The 19,925-nt window shown below is 46.1% G+C and overlaps 4 protein-coding genes across 6 annotated transcripts; 3 read left to right on the top strand and 1 right to left on the bottom strand.

Annotated features, from left to right (window-relative positions):
- Positions 1-287: 287 nt before the first annotated feature.
- Positions 288-5,513, top strand: LOC136530966 (myosin-binding protein 3-like). 2 transcript variants are annotated; one of them, XM_066523671.1, is made up of 4 exons: positions 288-2,163; positions 2,635-3,177; positions 3,299-4,631; positions 4,892-5,513. In XM_066523671.1, the coding sequence occupies exons 1-3, from the start codon at positions 1,128-1,130 to the stop codon at positions 4,627-4,629; spliced, it is 2,910 nt and encodes a 969-aa protein (XP_066379768.1). In that variant the 5' UTR covers positions 288-1,127; the 3' UTR covers positions 4,630-4,631; positions 4,892-5,513. The 2 variants fall into 2 exon arrangements, with proteins under 2 accessions (XP_066379768.1, XP_066379767.1); XM_066523670.1 differs by having other exon boundaries at positions 290-2,163; positions 3,296-4,631.
- A 2,360-nt stretch (positions 5,514-7,873) lies between these two features.
- On the top strand, positions 7,874-11,760 carry LOC136530970 (DEAD-box ATP-dependent RNA helicase 21). 2 transcript variants are annotated; one of them, XR_010777933.1, is made up of 3 exons: positions 7,874-10,294; positions 10,575-10,649; positions 11,476-11,760. XR_010777933.1 is itself a non-coding variant. In XM_066523673.1 (1 exon), exon 1 carries the CDS (start codon positions 7,976-7,978, stop codon positions 10,199-10,201), a length of 2,226 nt encoding a protein of 741 aa, XP_066379770.1. In that variant the 5' UTR covers positions 7,874-7,975; the 3' UTR covers positions 10,202-10,537. The 2 variants fall into 2 exon arrangements, 1 of the variants encoding a protein (XP_066379770.1); XM_066523673.1 differs by lacking the exons at positions 10,575-10,649; positions 11,476-11,760 and having other exon boundaries at positions 7,874-10,537.
- A 336-nt stretch (positions 11,761-12,096) lies between these two features.
- LOC136530972 (peptidyl-prolyl cis-trans isomerase FKBP17-2, chloroplastic-like) lies at positions 12,097-13,494 on the top strand. Its single transcript, XM_066523676.1, has 2 exons — positions 12,097-12,659; positions 12,766-13,494. The coding sequence occupies exons 1-2, from the start codon at positions 12,304-12,306 to the stop codon at positions 13,169-13,171; spliced, it is 762 nt and encodes a 253-aa protein (XP_066379773.1). The 5' UTR covers positions 12,097-12,303; the 3' UTR covers positions 13,172-13,494.
- A 152-nt stretch (positions 13,495-13,646) lies between these two features.
- On the bottom strand, positions 13,647-17,338 carry LOC136530971 (uncharacterized). Its single transcript, XM_066523675.1, has 10 exons — positions 17,163-17,338; positions 16,997-17,066; positions 16,088-16,155; positions 15,133-15,194; positions 14,937-15,018; positions 14,612-14,845; positions 14,225-14,353; positions 14,075-14,136; positions 13,866-13,978; positions 13,647-13,765 (listed from the first exon to the last, which is right to left on the bottom strand). Exons 1-10 carry the CDS (start codon positions 17,211-17,213, stop codon positions 13,755-13,757), a joined length of 882 nt encoding a protein of 293 aa, XP_066379772.1. The 5' UTR covers positions 17,214-17,338; the 3' UTR covers positions 13,647-13,754.
- Positions 17,339-19,925: the final 2,587 nt, after the last annotated feature.

Genomic DNA, 19,925 nt, shown 5'->3' on the forward strand with positions numbered 1-19,925 from the left:
CCGCTGCTGCCGCGGTTGCGTCGCGGATGCGGGGGAAGGAAAACAAATGAAAACGAGCCCGTCCGTCCAAGCCTCAACGCGACGGCGACGGTGACCGACCGACCAAGCCTCGCCGGCTCGCCGTCCAGTCGCGGATCCCCGGAAAACGACCGGCGCGTAGAAACCCACCACTGCTGCGGAAACGGAAAGAACGAGTACTGTAGTAGTAGTACTACTGACGCCGTAGACAGTCCTCGTCGCTTTCGTGTTCACCTTCAAAGATGCTCATCATCGACTCATCTATCATCTATGCTGTCGCCGCGTATTCTCGGAACTCACTAGCCTTTCCAACGGGAAGAAAAGGAACCGTAATTACGTGCTCCATTAACAAATCATGCCGTTGTTGCTACGCCGGCCGAGGTCTGCAGCCTGCTTGCTTTTACTGACCCTTTCTTCAGTCACCGGCGGGCTAGAGTCACCCCCAACGTTCATCTCTAGTTAGAGCGACTTAATCGCGGTCATTAGGCCCCACTAATGCGAATTACTGGCTCAAAGCTCCCAACTTTTTGTTTTTGGAGATATTTCTCGGCTTGCATGTCGCGCATCTTCTCCCTTCTCTCCCTATTAGGCCATCCGCTTCCGATCAAACGGCCTCTTTCCCCTTCCCCCTCCCTCCCTCTCTTCTCCTGCCTGTTCTCGTCAATAGCGCTCGCAATCCTGTCTCTATCACTAGTCCCGCCCCAGCTCATCTGTCTTCTCCCTGTATAAAGATTTCGTTCGTTCCTCTTTCGGATTTCTGATCTCGTTCTTGGTCCCCGATTCCACCTGTGAAAAATCTCGTCTTTGCTGCAATCGGTAGCAGTAGCAGGGAGGAGTTTGTGCAGAGTTTCCTTTGCTTTCCTTCCCCCCCTTTTTTTTTTTTTTTGATCCGGAGAAGCCGAGTTCGTTAGTGGTTGCTTGCCACTAACGAATCACGTTCGGATTGCGTCCTCCGCTCCGTTCCAATCTAATTCGGATGCGCTGGGGAAGGATTCGGGACGGAAGGCACTAGTTTTTGTGCTTCCTTGGATTCCACGGCAAAGCCCGGCTGCGAGGTCGGCGTCGTCTCCATCGCATTCCGTCGGTTCCCAAGTAACCTTGCTGCGGGGATGGTGTCGCAGGCTCCCATGGCGGGGGCGGGCGCCAGCCTCACCGCGGCGCTGTGCATGAGGAGCAACCGTGTCGCGCGGGTGCTCGCGTACGCGCTGCTCGAGTGGATCCTCATCGCGCTGCTCCTCGCCAACGGCGTCTTCTCCTACTTTATATCCCGGTTCGCCGCCTTCTTCGGCCTCGCGCCGCCGTGCGAGCTCTGCTCCCGCCTCGGCGTCGACAGCCTCTTCGAGTCCCACTCCCACCCCCACCACCGAGGCGGGGGCGCTGAGCCCCTGCGCCGCCTGCTGTGCGACGTGCACGCCGCCGAGCTGTCGCGCCTCGGCTACCGCAGCGCGCACCGCCGGCTCGCGGACGCCGGGGACATGTGCGAGGACTGCGCCGCGGCGGCGGCGCCCGGGAAGGCGATGCTGTCGTGGATGGGCCGGAGCGAGCTCGGCGAGCGGGACCTCGCCTGCGCCTGCTGCGGCGTCGCGCTCGAGAGAGGCTTCTACTCGCCGCCGTTCTTGCTCACCGCGTCGGCGCCGCGTGGCTCAGATTGTGCCCACAAGGAAGAGGAAGAGGAAGAGGAAGAGGAAGAGGTAGCGAGGACAAATGGAGACGTGGTCTTTGTCTCCGAGGAAGGCCCTGTGATCGAGCTCTTCGACGAGAAGCCATTTGTGGAGGATGACTCAATCGGCGTCTTGGCTTATGGCGCCGAGGTTGTTGCCAATGTTGAGCGGATGGTGCCTCTTGAATCAATTGACTCGTTGGTGGTCGCCATGGGCACTGTGTCATCTCAATCCGGTGACAAAGGAAAGGAAGCAGTTGATCATGGTGATGTAAGGCAGAACAACGTGGACATGGAGAACACAGTTAGTACCAATGAGGAGAAAATTGCCATGACATCTGATGATGACAAGGTTGATGATGTAGTTGATCGGCTGATTGATGAACAGATTGCTGCCATAGTCTTTGTTCTAGCTTGTATAGAAGCTACACTTGATGATGGGATAAATGCAGGCAAAACCGTGGAGGCCTTTGCTGATCATCAGTGTAAGTCATTCCTCCTTTGATAAATTACCTTTTCTGTCATCCTAGTTTAGCCATGCTGACTATAGCTCTGAATATCATTTTTGTCGTGTTTGTGTTTTTTTAATGCATTTATGTTTATTCTGCTCACCTTTAGTGCTGAATCAAATTTAGTTATTTCTATCTACCAAACAGAGTCATGGTTCTCCCATGTTTTCACTGAGCTGTGCTATCGTAGTTGTACTTGTACCCCCTTCAGTCATTCTAGATTTTGGATAGCACTGGGTATATCTGGTGAACCTATAGCTGAACACTTGAACTGGAAGAGAAAAAAGGAAACTTAACCTAAGAAAAAAATTGATAGGATGAAATGGACCTCTCAACAGAATAGAAGACAAACCATATAGTTTACTGTCCTTGAAGTTGTTCCGTGATGTTTTTTCTCTGTTTCAAGCTAGTTAATCATACACCTTATTTTCAAAATATTAAATGCAGCTTGTGAGGATGACAGTGGATTGAAAGATAAGGATCAGAAAATATCATTTGAAGATGAGATATCTGAGGATGAGCAAGCTGAACAGGCTACTCTACAACAGGATTTGTATACCACGCCAACAGATCCTAGTGACCATGAATTTGTTGAGAGGTTAGACAGAAGTATTGAGTTGGAGAATTTTGAACTGGCTGAGCCAAAGCATAAAATGAACTCTATGCCAGTGGAAGCCTCTGAGCATGTCGTAACTCAGACTGAGGAGAAGCAGGTTCAACAAGCTAAGGTAAATCAGGAGTTGGATTCAATACCAGTACATTCCAGGGAGGATGTTGATGAAGAACTTGAAGGAGAGAGAACCGCACAGGCTGGGCTGGAACAAGAGTGTGACTCTGTGCCAATTGATTCTGGGGAACATGGTTGCCTGACTTCATATGCTCATACTGATGATGAGCAAGCTGAGGTGAAGCAGAAAGTCACTTCTGTAACAGCAGATGTTCTGCAGTATGCAGCAGACACTTTTAATGTTAACACAAACACATGGAAAGGTAAGATGCTGAGATCACAAGAACGCTTTGTTTATTTCCCAAGATTAGTAGTGCATTCTGATTGTTACTTCCATTATTATTGTGTAAACTTTGAAACTGATTATTAAATATTAAACAGAAGATATTGAAGAGGATCCAACTGAAGCTGCTCTAACGGCCATACATCAAATTTCTTACGAACCTTTGACAAGCTTAGACAAGTTCTCTCCGGATCATAGTGTCTCTGAAGAAGACAGGGAGCCTGATACACCGACTCATATTGAAGGTATATGTGATTCACAAGAACTGCTGGATTCTAAAGCAGCTGTTTCTGATGCTAAATCTGTAGATTCAAGTGTTGCTACTTTGTCTACTGATCTGGAAAGCACTGAATTGGTGAGTGTCGATCAACTAAAATCTGCTTTGGCTTCCACACGAAAGTCATTGAAGACCCTATATTCTGAACTTGAAAATGAGAGGAGCGCTGCTGCTATAGCTGCCGATGAAACCATGGCAATGATAAACCGCTTGCAAGAACAGAAAGCTGCAATGCAGATGGAGGCAATCCAATACCAGCGGCTTATGGAGGAACAGTCAGAGTATGACCAAGAAGCACTGCAGAGGCTGAATGAACTAGTTGTTAAGAGAGAGAAGGAGAAGCAAGATCTGGAGAGAGAGCTCGAGCTGTATCGCCACAAGGTTCATCTCTATGAGGTAAAGGTGAGGAAAATGTCCAGGCACAAGGCTGATGACCAGAATGGATCATCGTCAACTTCATCGAGTGCTGAGGATAGTGATGACCTTTCACAAAGTTTCTATGAAGGTGATGGATCTTCCCATGGTCTTAATGGAAGCAATGGGAGTATTCCTACAGATGTTGTGCTACAAGAAACTGCCAGGCATCTTGTTACCCTTGATGGCTCACTAGCTGATTTTGAGGAAGAGAGACTCTCCATACTGGAACAGCTTAAAGTGCTAGAGGATAAACTTTTTGATCTCGATGATGAAGAATCCGATAGCATGAAGCATTTGACAGAAGAAAACTATTTAAATGGTGCCTCAAATGGTTTCTCTGATGATGATAGCTGCTTTAAACTTCATGACAAAAGAAAAAGTGTAACCTACAGAGGAAAGAAGCTCCTTCCATTGTTTGACGATGCTACTGTGGAAGCTGGAAACATCCCCCAAGGTGATGAGGCACATCATTCAACAGAGGTCACACTGGACCTTGCTAGAGAGCAACATAAGCTAGCAATTGCCAATGAAATCGATCAAGTAAATGAGAGGCTGCACGCTCTTGAGGCAGATAGGGAATATATAAAACAGTGTGTGAGGACTTTGAAAAAGGGAGGCAAAGGGTTTGATCTTCTTCAGGAGATATTACAGCATCTTCGGGACCTAAGAAGGATTGAGCAGCGTGGAAGGAACTCTGGGGAGCTTTCGCCTCATTACCTACATCTTTACACAGACTGAAGGTAACATGCTACAACTAGTATTGATAGTTTGCTGAATTTTCTTTTCAGCATGGAGGGTGACAGAATGATTGTTCTCTATCTTCTAAGAAAAATAGTTCATTGAATTTTGTTACATACATGATGAATAAACAAAATTCTACTTTCCTAAAGAAGTCATGCATCCCCACATGTCCTTTGCACAGTACTAAATTATGTGCCTAAAATATCACATTTTATTCTAATTGATTTGAGAGAACCTAATTCTTGCTTGTTGGTTCCAGATCAGCTGCAAAGCCTCGTGCCGATGTCCAGCGAATATTGCTTGAAGATGGAAATCATACAACAATGATAAGGAAAAAAAAGGATTGCCGACTAACTAGTATTGTCATTGGAGAAGTTTTGTTGGTTCCCGGAGAGGAAGGAGCTCCTCCTGGAACACGTCACAGTCAGTTCGGCGATGCCATTCGGAGGGCAGATCATGGAGCAATTCTGCCTTCCAAGGTCCAGGATTTTTGTGGACCACTTCCCACGTTCTCTTTTTGTGTTGGTTTAGTTTTCCCCGGGGGCTCCAAACTTTTGCCCAAGGGCAAGAGGGTTGGTTGGTGAGCCGGGCCCGTGGGGTGTGTTTGTGGGTTGTGGCGGCAATCATGGCCTTGTACAAGCTTTAGAATTCATTAACCTGAAAACATGCCGATGCCAGCTTTGCTGCCAGATGGAGTGAGTGAGTATAAAAAGAGGGTAGTCCGAGTGGGCTTCACTAGTTTTTGTTTTCTTTTTTCTATAAATTCTTTTCCTGTAAATCTTCTAGCTGTATGTAATGTGCTTTCGGCTTCTGGAATGATGAGGTGTTGGGTGTGTGCATAGCATGACTGTTGTTTGGTGGAGAGCATCACCTTTTGTTCTTTTCCGCTCTTTTTTATTTTGGGCATACAATCTTTTGATGCAAGTGCTGCTTAGTTATTAACTCTGAACGCAACCGGCGTCATGCACTGATGTATGATTGGTTTAGCTGTCAAGAATCATGAGATGACCAGTTGGTCGCCAGTGCATGGATGCAGGTCACCAAACAGTCTGTTGGGTGGGGTGGACCTGCCCCTACCATGTTCTAGTGCTCCTCATCACCAATGCATGAGCTCGTTGGTTCTGTGCAATATCTTCTCTGTTCCGGTACTGGTACTACCTCTACTAGGTTGTATGCTGTCAGCAACAGCTTCTCTTGATCTGTTGACAGGCTAGTACGGGGTGATCGGTCCTGTACTCCTGTTGCTCTTTAATTGAAGCTCCGATCGACCTCCTAGCTCTGCTTTGTTGACAAGCTCGGCTCGGCTAGTGCAGATAGTGTGTGACTGTGGAGTAGATCAGTCAGTAGCCGTACCGATTTGGACCGCGGGCGAGGTGAGGGGAGAAGGCTGCGAGATGCATTGCATCCAGTGAGTGAAGGCGCAAGGATGACGATTGCTTTACCTCTAAGCATGGATCGGGCAGAAGGGTTATGTTCTCCTATTAGGATGTGAGATGTGACAGGGACACAGTCGCCGGCTCGCGCACGCCCGACCGCATCAAGCTCGGTTGCCTCCTGCGGTAGTGTTGTAATGCTTCTGCAGTCTGCAGTGTGAGAAAGCAAGTACCACGTGCTGTTAGCATAATTGTTAAAATCTTAGATCATATGGTGTGATTTTACGACCTTGTGATCATAGTTTATCATAGTCTACAGTTTTACAATTCCAATAGTTATGAACTTATGATTCTACGATTTGCGATAGTACTATTTGAGTTCCGATCCGATTCTATTTGCTAGAGATCACAATCGTTTCTTCTGGTACGAACTAGGAAAGATTGTTCTTGGACTTGCTTTGTTTTTTTTATAACAAAGTTCCTTGGAGTTCCTAATTTGGGTACGGTACTGACTGTAGTATACTGGTGGCTCTGGTTTAGATTTGTTCATGGGCCACTTGAACCGACCAACCTGACCCGCCTGGAAAAAAAAAATCTCATACTATGATTTTCGACCCATAGCAACTCGACTCAAATGTGCAAAAACCTGATCAATGGAAAAAAGTCCACATTACCTCCTTCAACTTTCGCGAAAGTTGACCTGTTCTCCCTGAACTCCAAAACCGGGCAAAACACCTCCCTCAACTTTTAAAACCGTTTATCTTACATCCCTGACCCTGTTATAAGCAGTTTTGAAGGCGGTTTTGTCTTTTTATTTTTTATTTATTTCGGCTGAATCTTGAAAAAATCATAGTAAATCATAGAAAAATCATATAATGGAAAATCAAATTTTGTTGGACTCCACATGAGTAGATCTACACAGTGAACATATAATATGATATGATATATTTTGGTACAAAGTTTTTGCTGTGTCTTTAGATCTATGCTTTTCTGTAATTAATTAAAATAATTCATAGCTACAGTTTCTATGGTCCAATTGTGATGAAATTTTTGTGGTGGGCTAATTATTATATGATTGAACTGTAGTAAAAATTTTGTACTCATTGGATCATGTATAGCTTAGTTATAGATTTATTTATATTTAACAAGCATAAACCTAAATAAAATCTATAACTAAGTTATACATGATCGAAAGAGTTTGAAATTTTTACTACAGTTTAAGCATACAATAATTAATCCACCATAAAAAATTTCACCATAATTGGACCATAGAAACTGCAACTATGGATTATTCCATTTAATTACAGTAAAGAATAGATCTAAAGCTACAGCAAAAACTTTGTACTAAAGCATACCATATTATATGGTCACTGTGTAGACCTGCTCACGTGGAGTCCAACAAAATTGGATTTTTCATTTTATGATTTTTCTGTGATTTACTATGATTTTTCAAAGATTCAGCCGAAATAAATAAAAAATAAAAAGACAAATCTACCTTCAAAACTGCTTATAACAGGGTCAGAAGGTAAGATAAATGGCTTTAAAAGTTGAGAGAGGTGTTTTGCCTGGTTTTAGAGTTTAAGGAGGAAAAACAAACTTTCGGGACTTTTTGCTTGATCAGCTCCCAAGTCCGAAGGCCCTGGCACCAGCTGGCTGCCGCCACACACCCAGCTGGCCAGTTGGAGCAACAGACTCTATGCCTCCCACAGTATGGGCTGTAGACAGTGCTTCGCCCACCAGTCCAGACCCAAGCTCATCTCCGTTTCCAGCATAAAATTAGGCCCATACCTACGTCGGTGACGAGGTCTTCTGTCTTCTCCCGGCCCGGATAAACACGGCCCAAACCGGGGCATGTCGGCAGCTCCAGAGGTGAATAGCGACGCTTGCCCTGTTTCCCCTAAACCGTCGTCCGCCCCACAATCGCAATTCGCAAACCCTCCTTCCCCCCTCGCAGCATCCGCGCCGCCGCGATGAAGCGCTCGGCCGACGCGATGACTGAGCCGGCGAAGCCTGTGTTCCTCACCAAGGCGGAGCGGGAGCGCCTCGCGCTCGAGCGCCGCCAGGCCGCCGTCTCCGACCAGCGCCGCACCGCGCTCGACCTCCTCCAGTCCCTGCCCCGGCCCCCTCCGCCGCCGCCTGCCGGCGGCCCTCCCCCGTCCGGCTCCAATCCCGCTCCTCGCGACTCCTCCGACCGCGACCGGGACCGGGACCGAGACCGAGACCGAGACCGAGACCGGGAACGCCGCCGCGACGACGACTCCCGCCGCGACCGAGATCGGGATCGAGATAGGGACCGCGACCGAGATGACTCCTCCCGCCGCGACAGGGACCGAGACCGTCGCGACCGCGACCGCGACCGTGATAGGGAGCGGGAGCGGGAACGAGACCGCGACAGGGAGCGTGGGGATCGCGGGGACCGGGAGAGGGACCGGCTGGAGAAGATGGCGGAGCGGGAGCGGGAGAAGGAGCTCGACGCGATCAAGGAGCAGTACCTCGGGTCCAAGAAACCCAAGAAGCGGGTTATCAAGCCCTCGGAGAAGTTCCGCTTCTCCTTCGACTGGGAGAACACCGAGGACACCAGCCGCGACATGAACGCGCTCTACCAGTCGCCGCACGAGGCCCGACTGCTCTTTGGCCGGGGCTTCCTTGCTGGCATTGACCGGCGTGAGCAGAAGAAGGTGGCAGCTGCGCACGAGAAGGAGACCCGTGCAGAGCTGCGGCGCAAGGCCGGTGTGGAGGACCGTCCGGAGGATGATGCGGTAGATAAGAAGAAGGCTGCTGCTGCTGAAATGTATGACGCTTTTGATATGCGCGTGGACAGGCACTGGTCTGAGAAGGCGCTGGAGGAGATGACTGAGCGGGATTGGCGTATTTTCCGTGAGGATTTCAATATCTCCTATAAGGGTTCTCGCATACCCCGGCCAATGCGAAAGTGGAGTGAAAGCAAGCTTGGCACCGAGTTGCTTCGCGCTATTGACAAGGCTGGATATGAAAAACCATCACCAATCCAGATGGCTGCCATTCCGCTAGGTCTACAGCAGCGTGATGTTATTGGTATCGCTGAGACAGGTTCTGGAAAGACTGCAGCTTTTGTACTCCCCATGTTGTCTTACATTACCCGATTGCCGCCCATAAGCGAGGAGAATGAGGCTGAGGGTCCCTATGCCGTTGTGATGGCACCTACTCGTGAGCTTGCTCAACAAATTGAGGAAGAGACTGTGAAATTTGCAACCTATCTAGGCATTAAAGTTGTCTCAATTGTTGGTGGTCAGTCAATTGAGGAGCAGGGTTTCAAGATTAGGCAGGGCTGTGAGATTGTAATTGCTACACCTGGTCGGCTTCTTGATTGCTTGGAAAGGAGGTATGCTGTTCTCAACCAGTGCAACTATGTTGTGCTCGATGAGGCTGATAGGATGATTGATATGGGTTTTGAGCCACAAGTTGTCGGTGTCCTTGACGCGATGCCATCGAGTAACTTGAAACCTGAAAATGAGGATGAGGAACTTGATGAGAAGAGGATTTACAGGACTACTTATATGTTCAGTGCCACCATGCCTCCTGCTGTCGAGCGTCTTGCTAGGAAGTATCTCCGAAACCCAGTTGTTGTGACAATTGGTACAGCTGGCAAGGCCACTGATCTGATCACCCAGAATGTGATCATGGTGAAGGAGTCTGAGAAGATGCCACGGCTCCAGAAGATACTTACAGATCTCGGAGACAAGACGGCCATTGTGTTCTGCAATACTAAGAAGACAGCGGACATGCGCGCCAAGGATCTGGACAAGGCAGGCTTCCGCGTCACAACCCTACATGGTGGGAAATCACAAGACCAGAGAGAGATCAGCCTTGATGGATTTAGAAACCGTCGGTTCAATGTTCTTGTGGCTACTGATGTTGCAGGGCGTGGTATTGATATTCCTGATGTCGCACACGTGATTAACTATGAGATGCCTAGTTCAGTCGACACATACACACATCGCATTGGAAGGACGGGTCGTGCTGGAAAGAAGGGAGTGGCAACTTCATTTTTAACTTTGGAGAACACTGATATTTTCTTTGATCTGAAACAGATGCTTATACAGAGCAACAGTCCTGTGCCACCTGAACTTGCAAGGCATGAGGCATCAAAATTTAAGCCAGGCTCGATTCCTGATAGACCTCCAAGGCGGAATGATACAGTCTTTGCAAATCATTGAAACAATCTACCTCAGAAGGGACTGAAGATCTTTTGGACTTTTATGAGCTCAACTTCTACCATAGAGGGAGGGGTCTAGATTAGTATTTATGAGGTACAAAACTTTTGATGGTTAGAAATATGTACTTATGAGGTCCAAAAACTATGATGATTAGATTTGGTTTTATTTCTGTTTGGAAACTGGCCTCGTTGTCGTAACTTTAGTATGTTTTGGTGGTGATTTAGCTGTGGACATGTGTATCGTATCATAATTTTTGTGCTATTCTGCAAGATTTGACATGGCTGGATTTTAGTATGTAGTACATGTTCTCTAAATGCTATTTTATATTTGGTAGCATATTGCTCCAGAGTCATTCTTTTATCATTTTTTGCAGAGGGCATATATTGTATCAGATCTTCATTGTGGAGATTTATCAACTGTGGTTCACATATCATTTTAGTCCGAAGAGGTGCTGTTTAATTTCATATTATTACCTTTTGTGTCCATGTTATGTGGTTTAATGTTTGATTTTATAGCTTCATCTTGCTCGGAATCATGGGGGTCCCTATTGTTTGGGTTTCTTAAAATGGATCTTGTGTGTTCAGGATAACATGGTTAAGCAATGTGCGTATAGTGTCAATGTTGTTGGTGCTATAGTAGTGTCAATGTTGTTGGTGCTAAAGTAGTAGTGTCAATGTTGTTGGTGCTAAAGGCAGTTGAATCACTAGTTGCAGGTCATTCTGGCTACCGGTAGAACTTTGTAGCAAAACGGTGCATTTTCATCAGAACTCAAAATGAGACAGCTGTGTTTTGGCCAGTGAGTAATTTGACCACCAATGTGTGTCATCTGTTTTAGGGAACTGAACAGAGACGTTCATGCAGAATAACCTAATATGATATTTGTAGATAGTGTAGCACATATTCTGTTTAAGATTCATAGTGGTTAAACTGTTTATTATGCTTTTCTATTAGATGATATGTGCGTTGGTCATATGCTTGTACTATAGAATACAACATTATGAAAGTATATCTTATCTGTGGTGTTGCATTGGAGCTCAGGCATTGTAGTCATAGAACTGTTAGGCACAAGAATTGATGGTAGTGAATACATTTTGATAGTCTGAGACACCTGCCATCCAAATTTTAGCAAAGGATGGCGTACTTTTTGTCACACAGATATACACCTTTTCAGATTGCAGTGGTAATTTACTCGTCAACCACGCAGTTAATGTGTTTTATTAAATAATACTCATTTTGCACTGATATGTTCCCTGGGATCTTCTTTCTGTTTGCAGTTTGATTTGTGTTTATATGAGTCCGATTTTGAGATCTCGCTGAAGTAGTGAAGTATGTTAAACTGTACTTGTGGGTGTTGATTCTTGTCAATTGTTGAAAAGAAAAAATCTATACGCCTGGACAGGATGGGGTTGTGTATGGTGCGGATAAGTGGTAAGTTTGTGAATCTGTTTTCTATCTCTGAGCTGTTACCTTGCTTACTATTACTCGCTTTATCTGAACATGGGCTGTAATCACCACTATTTTATTTTGTAATTTACTCCAAGGGATAGAATTTACCAAGTACCTTATCTTTCTTGGATAAATTCTACGGCACAATTGATATATATTTTGATTTCAATTTTTTAAGCGGTTGTTCTTGGTATCATTCAATTTTGAAATTTAGTGTCATTTTAACCGGCTGTTTGTTCATGGATAGTGGATACCCCTCTTTGCTGTGTGATCTGGATACCCCTTTACCTATTCCGCTTTTTTCTTGTCGATGAAAAAAAGGAAAGCAGATTTTTTCTTGTCGATGAAAAAAGGAAAGCAGAAAGTTGAGTAGCCAATTGGCATGGCTAGAGTCTTGGAGAACTGATCCAGGTTTTACCCCTTTCTCCGACGTGTCGGCGGGGACGGTCGGACAAAAGAGTCGGTGGATAGCCAGTGTTGCGCAGTCGGAATGTCGGATAAGCCCTCGTACATATGTGGCCACATTTCACTCACAAAAAGCTCACGAGAATTGAACGAAATAAATAATATATCTCAGAAACATAGAAAATCAACCTAAATATCCACTTCCGTCGTCCTGGACTCGTAGTAGCTCATCCACGACGCACCGAACCACAATGGCCACGTTCCTGGGAAGCTCACCGGCGCTCCTCGCCCGTCCCATCGCCAAGCCGCACGTCTCCTGCGCGCAGACCCCGCGCCCGCCAAGCGCCCAGAGCCAGCCGCCGTCCAGCGAGCAGCCGCAACCACAGACACAGCAGCAGTCCGTGCAAGCGCAGCCACAGCAGGCGGCGGCGCCGGCGAGGCCGAAGCGCGCGGGCGGCGCGGACTCCACGGACTGGGTGGCCTCGTCGCTGACGCGGCGTTTCGGGATCGGCGCGGGGCTGGCGTGGACCGGCTTCCTGGCCGTCGGCGTGGTGTCCGAGCAGCTCAAGACCCGCTTCGAGGTCGCGCAGCAGCAGGCCAACACCAAGTCAGTGCCATTCACCATGCTTGCAGGTCGTTAATTCTTTCAGTTACAAAACCGCCATTACTTCATTTGGTGCGTGCAATGCCCGCTCTGTCTCTCGTGTGCGCAGGGACGTGGAGAAGGAACAGGAGGTCGTCCTCCCCAACGGGATCAGGTACTACGAGATGCGCGTCGGCGGCGGCGACGTCCCGCGGACGGGCGACCTGGTGGTGATCGACCTGCAGGGCCGGGTGGCCGGCAGCGGCGGGGAGGCGTTCGTGGACACGTTCGACGACGGCAAGCGGCCGCTGGCGCTGGTGATGGGCTCCCGGCCGTACACCAGGGGCATGTGCGAGGGCGTCGAGTACGTGCTGCGCTCCATGAGGGCCGGCGGCAAGCGGCGGGTGGTCGTCCCGCCGGGCCTCGCGTTCGGCGACGACGGCGCCGACTTCGGGGAGGAACACGTCCAGATCCCGCCCGGAGCCACGCTCGAGTACGTCGTGCAGGTCGACAAGGTGTCCATCGCGCCGGCGTGAGGCGCTACTGAGGTGGTTCTATACACTCGATAGCGTGACCACAGTTGTTATAGCTGCCATGACCCATGAGGCAAGTTTCTTCTCCACGTGAGCTGGACTGTCTTGGGGGAGTTCTGCTTCTCAGAAACAGTTTTTTTTTTTAATTATTTTCTTCTTCGAAATGTATTTTCTTTTGTTTCCCTGAACCCGTGCCCAACCAACACACACATATATAGATAATATAAGAGTTTAAAAGGTTCAGTCCTGGTACTAACTGAGAATGTAAGATACAAAAATACCGTGGCTGCATATCGAATACAACTGACAGGGAGTAGTTACTAGTACCGGTTCAAAGTTCAGTTCGCATGATCATCAACTGACAGGGAGTGCAACAAAAGAAAATCCAGAACCGTGTTTTTCTCTCACAATAAATCTGCATAAGCAGTAGCATAAGCCAAATTTCAGCAAAACAAACAGGGCATGCTTGAGCCTCATGAGTGATAAATAGGGGCCAACTTCATTGTAAACCCTTGGAATCGAAGGGGAAATAATTGCCCCGTACACAACGTAACAACATAAATGTCAGGCTGACCCATCAATGGGCTCACCATAGTTCTGTCAAAACAAAACAACAAAAAACGTAAATATATTGCAGGCTATTCTATACATGTCTATCACTGAAGGGCAGCAGAACAATTTGCAAGCGTCACTCAACTGGTTGGATCACCTCCCGGCCCAGGATTGTAGAGGGGGAGCTCAAGGAGGAAGGCAACCTTGAACCATGCAGGCAGGGAACCATACACAGCGGGTGGCAATGGGATAACAGGGCTGCAGAGAACAATCAACACTTTACTCTCTGCTGCTAAAAACCAGTGGTTGGACTCTGGAGAGAGATCAGGAAAATAACCAGTGTAAGAATGCTACCTTGTAGTGTTCTTGTATACACAGTATTCCTCCAATCGTCCATAGCGCTTATCAGCAGATGACTTCATGATACAAATATAAAGAGTAGAGCATGTTAGCATTTTGCAAGTAATATAGCTGGGGTTTGAGGGCACCAGAGAAGTTGCAAACCTCAAGGAGGGGGATTCCACTAACGAAAAGAAGCAGAAGAGTCAGGAATATAGGTCCAAGAATCACAAGCCATTCAGCATCTGAGAGAACTGGGGTTGACGCTACAAATATTCCCCACCAAAGGAACATCTACATCAATTTCAATTCATATACAGATCAGCGTCATAAACATCGTATGTAGAACATGATGTACTAGCAATCACAGCTCATAAGCATGTAAACAACATATGCACTGAGATCACAATACGAATTAGTACAGGCAAGTACCATTCAAGGACTGTGAGTTTTCATTCTAGCCAATATCAGTATATAAGCAAAGCGAGTATACGCAAAGGCTAATCTTCATATGTACCAAAACGACCAAAGTAACAAACTGAATTAACTAACCTCCCCAAAGTAATTCGGGTGGCGAGAATACTTCCAAAGACCGACGTCACACCACTTTCCCCTATTACTTGGAGAATTCTTGAACACAAGCTTCTGCTGATCAGCTGTTGCTTCTACACATATCCCAACCAACCATATTATCCAACCGATTATATCCCTGGCTTCAATCGAGGGGTTTCTGTCACTTGCATTAACAACAGTGACAGGCAAGCTGACAGACCAAACCCACACAGCCTGCCCAAATGGAAAAAGATGGCCTGCTGAGGATTTCTTCAGAAAAGGCACGGTCAGATCTTAATATCAGAACACAAGTTGCAAAAGGTACCTGGAAAATCCAGAAAAATGCTAACTTCCCCAAATTATCACGCATTTTGTCAAACCGTCGGTCTTCACCCCATTGCAAAATCCTAGAAATTAATAGGTAAGAGAAGAATTAGCAATTTATTGAACATTATAGACATGTTTTCAGTCAAACTAACGATTATTCATGTAGCAGGTCATGTGACAAGCTAACAGCGTACCTCATCAATAAAAATAGTCCTAGGCGAAGACCCCAAATGGTGACAAGCACTGTCAGCACAATCTGAAATAGAGACCGACCTTTATAAATGCACATATTTTAAAATAATCTTGAGTTATTCCTACAAAAAATTATATCACAAATAAATTAAATAAATACAGTGCCAAAGGAATGGTACTAGCATTTTGTTCCATTTCCTTCTAAAAGAAACAAAGTTATTTTCGAGACTCTATACTCGTCTCTTTCCTATCATTTTTAAAAAATTCACAGGGACGAAAAGATGCCTACAACCTACATTGTCTTTCCTGTGAAAATGGAGTAAGATAAGAATGTCTCAATGGATTCAGATCAACATGGTCGCTATTTATTGTATGTGATGAAGCAATTTTGCTAGCTCCACATGTTAAATTTGCAGTGTCTAAGTTTATGGTAAATGATGAAGCTATTCTGCTAGCTTTACAAACATTGTTAAATTTGCAGTGTCTAATTTAATGTAAGTGACAACAATTTGACGAACTTTAATGTAAGTGACAGGTAGTTTTAATCATGCTAGATTGCTACAACACCAGAGTATATGCCATCTTGAGACTAAAAATCAATGAATCATGGCAAATCCAGAGATCTATGTAACTCAACATTTCCAACAAACAGCTTGCCAGCATGCTGCAGCAACTGTAACTCACATTTTCACTTAAACAGGAATGTGATGAAAAAGTAAATCCACTTTATGTTGTCTACAAAGTGAACTACCAGGAGCAAAGTTGTTGGCTGTTGGCAATCAGATTTTTTTCAAGTATTTGCACTGGAAAAAACTGATAATCCAGCATAAAAGAAAAGAAAGCAGTAGTTCTGATGAATTCCGCCTTTTTTTCCACCGAACCAACAGGGGGCATCAGTTCATCCATTGACTATGTTTACATTAAAGTGAACAGATTTATCATGAAAAAAATACTTACCTGACGGAAATGCCATGCTCCCTTCAAAGCTAATGTTAGGATGGCGATTATGACAAAATTTGTACTGCCTGAAATTAGGAGCATAAAATAAATAATTGTGGGCAGAAAATACAGCAAAGCTAGTATGCTACATTGACCTCATGTAGTTTTTACAGGCTGGTGCACAGACAGCGAAGTTTATCAGACATTCAGATTATTGGTTCAGAAGACAAGGATGCCTCTTAAGAATGAGGAACGGTTTGCATGTAAGCTCACGTGTATAATTATCTTATATCAGACAAGGAGGCTGTTTGGTTCAATGCCTGCCAGGCATCGATCTCGTTCCTAAGCGCCCAAAATCGGGCAGGAACCTCCCTGCACCAGACAACCTTGCCTGGGGAGTAACCAAACAAGCCCATGCATGAGGATTCCCGAAAACAAGCGAGAAAACTACTCCCTCAATCCCCAATTATAGGAGGCAAGTTTAGCGCAAAAAAAAACAATTATAAGACGTTTTGGCTTTTGTAGATATTTTTTTTCGCTATGTATCTAGACATAATGTATTTCTAAGTACATAGTAAAAGCTATGTATCTATAAAAGCGAAAACGTCTTATAATTTGGAATGGAGGGAGTATAATACAGTTCAGGAGAGATGTTGGGTTGTTGGAGTCTTGGAGCAACATCGGCCACACAAACTGAGTCAAAGAACTCAATGACCGATCTTGCTAACTGTTACCTGAACTGAACTCCGTTAAAAACTAACAAGGATCTCTAAGAATTTATCCTCTAAGCATTAGCAGGAATGAACTAAACTCCCATTCACTACTGGAATTCTGCTAGCAACTGCGCCCTACTATTACAAGGGACGGTCATGGCAACTCATTCCGGTATCAATTGCAAGGTGGGAGCAGGCTGAGTTAGTTTTTCACCTGCGAAATCCGTGACCTTATCGAACCGGAGAAGAGCTGTGATGATGAAGAACAGCAGCTGGTACCCCACCTACCGGAACCACAGAGAACGTAACAAGGGGTCAAAATTAAACTCCAAGCCTTACGCAGAACCGGGAGAAGGGAGGAGGGGAATGGGGGCACTCACAGTAACGATGGCGGTGAGCGCCAGGAAGTGTGAATCGAGCACGGTGCCCATCGCCCCGGTACCTCTGTTTCTCCTCCCAACTCCCTCCGCGCAGCTCGTGCTAACGGAGCTGTTAATTTAGTATTTGCGAGGAGAGCGGAAGCGAGCGAGTATTTAGCAGGGCGGGTTTGGTTGACGGCCGATGCGGAGGAAGAAGCCCAGTGGGAGACTGGGAGTGGGGACTCATCCTCAGCCCCGGGAGAGCTTGTGGCCAGGATTGAGACAGGGAGGCCGGTGTTGGACTGGACCAGTCTGTGCGACCGCGAATACTTGCGGAGCGGGCTATGCAAATGCTTGGCCCAAAGCGAAAGGCGCGGGGAGGAAAAGGTTCTGTTTGAGACTAGTCTCGTTATTATTATACTCTTCAACACGGTTATTACTTAAAACTAGAATATTCAGAGTTTTGTTCAAACATCAACTTTTCAAATGCTATGGTCCAAAAATTCAACTTACTACTTGTCTCACATTGATTTTATGAAATCATGGCTAATAAGTGAACTAAAATCACATAGGGCTCTTTTCACGTGACTCAGATTCAAGAAGCCGACGCCTAAGGGTGCGTTTGGGAGTGCTCCATGGAGCGGATTCTCGAAGAGAATCACTCCCCAGCTGCTAAACAGTTTTTTTTCCAGAGTGAAGTGATTCTCTGCTGATTAAGAAGCCGAGAGCTGAAAAAAGTAGCTTCTCCTGTGAAGTGATTCTCCATAGTGATATTAAGAGTTTATGCTAAAGAATTTGAAAGCATCTAAGCCCCTAGTTGGGTTTCGGTGATTAATGACAATACGAGATTACTATGACTAACGTGTGTTTTGCAGAGGCAATTTAAGTTAGGTCATGGTAATGGCAATTGATTGGGCAATCATGGTTGTCATGCCCCTACGATGGAAATCGTTTCGCTTTTCAAAGGATGGACTAGTTCTAAGTGTTGTTTGGTGTTGAAGAGACACTTAGAGTAGTTTAGGACTTTGTTTTTTCTTTGGTCATACTATTAAGGGGGGTATGGACTAGTAGCTTAACCTAGGTGAGTCTAGTGAGTTAGGTGTGGTGCACACTTGTTAAATCTAGCACTAGGTAGCTCCGGAGTAGCCCTAAGATCAATTGGAGCAAACTTTATTCACATATGATTTCGAGTTGGAAGTGAATGGAGTGTCAAATGACTGACCTGGACGTTGGTCTGGTAGTGACGGGACGTTGAAGGGTGAGTTCGGTCAGTTCATTTGATCAACTGGAGCCGTCTGGTTGCGACCGGACGCTAAGTGAAAAGTGACCGGACGCTGGGTGCCAGAGTTCGGTCAACTCCAGAGAGGTTCTAGAGAGGGAGATTCCTGATCGGACGCGTTCGGTCAGTGCTGACCGGACACTGGTCAGGATCCGATAACTGACCGGACGTTGAACAACGAAATGACTAGACTCTGGGTGCCAGCGTCTGGCCAACATCAGTAAGGTTCTAGAGAGCATTTTTATGACCGGACGTGGACGGTCAGTGCTGACCGGACGCATGTCAGAGTCCGGTCAGAACTTAATGGCTCTTTCTGACACAGTGGCGGGGATAACTGACCGGAGCGTCTGATCACCCCGTAGAGTGATGACTCAACCTCCAAACGTTATGTTTTGAATGAGGGGGTATAAATACTTACTCCACTCGTCCAAGAGAGGTCTCTTGCCTATTTATTTAGCTGAGAAACACTCTTGAGAGTGCAAAGGAGAGCAAGAGCCTAGTGAGGTGATTGAGATTTGAGAATCCAAGATTAAGACATCATTAGTGCAAGGAGAGTAGCAAGTGTGCATCCACCCTTCTCATTAGGCTTGTTGTGGTCAAGTGAGAGTTTGTGCTTGTCACTCTTGGTGATCGCCATCACCTAGACGGCTTGGTGGTGATCGGGAGTTTGGTGATCATCCGGCGGAGCTTGTGGATGACCCAACTCAAGTTGTGAGCGGTTGTGGACGATTCACCGCGACGGAGTGTCGAAGAATCAACCCGTAGAGAGCATTTGATCCTTGCGCGGATCAAGGGGGAGCTACACCCTTGCGCGGATGCTCCAACGAGATACCCCGATAAAACATCGCCGCGTTCCTTTTCCTCTCTTTACTTTAAGCATTTACATTTGAGCAATTCATTTCTTATCTTTACATTTTTAGAATTGTCATGCTAGAGTACGATTGGAACCTAGGGTGTAAAACTTTTGTGCGGTAGAACAATAGGAACACATTCTAGACACAAGGGGTGAAGTTAGGTAAGTGTAGGGTTTAACTATTGCAAAGAATTTTAGAATTAGCCCAATTCACCCTTCTTTTGGGCATCTTGATTCTTTCAGAATCAAAGAGAATCATTTTCAGCCTCAGAATCACTTCACCAGAGAATCAAGGAGCACAACTAGAGAATCAGGGAGCACAGCCCTGCCAAACCCTAAGAGACAACCGTTGTCGCTTCTTGCTTCTCGCTGTCGTCGTTTAGGGTCCTCTCCTTCTTTCTTTCTCTCCAGTGAGTCTGGCCATGACAAGAAAGAGAGAGGCCACATTTCTTGTTTATTGCAGTTTTTGTTTGTATTGCTTAAGCTTAGCCCAAATAAATCTATCAGCAAATTCAGATGATCTTTGGTTGGCATTTTGTTACTTGCAATGACTTCGGATATTGCCATGACAATGTCGCCATTACAAGCGTTGATTTCATTGGCAAGAGGTCAATTTGTGGCCCTTATCTGCAACAGGAGAGGTGCTCCTAGG

Source organism: Miscanthus floridulus, unplaced genomic scaffold (genome assembly GCF_019320115.1).
Source record: "Miscanthus floridulus cultivar M001 unplaced genomic scaffold, ASM1932011v1 fs_240_3_4, whole genome shotgun sequence".
Classification (NCBI taxonomy): Eukaryota; Viridiplantae; Streptophyta; class Magnoliopsida; order Poales; family Poaceae; genus Miscanthus; species Miscanthus floridulus.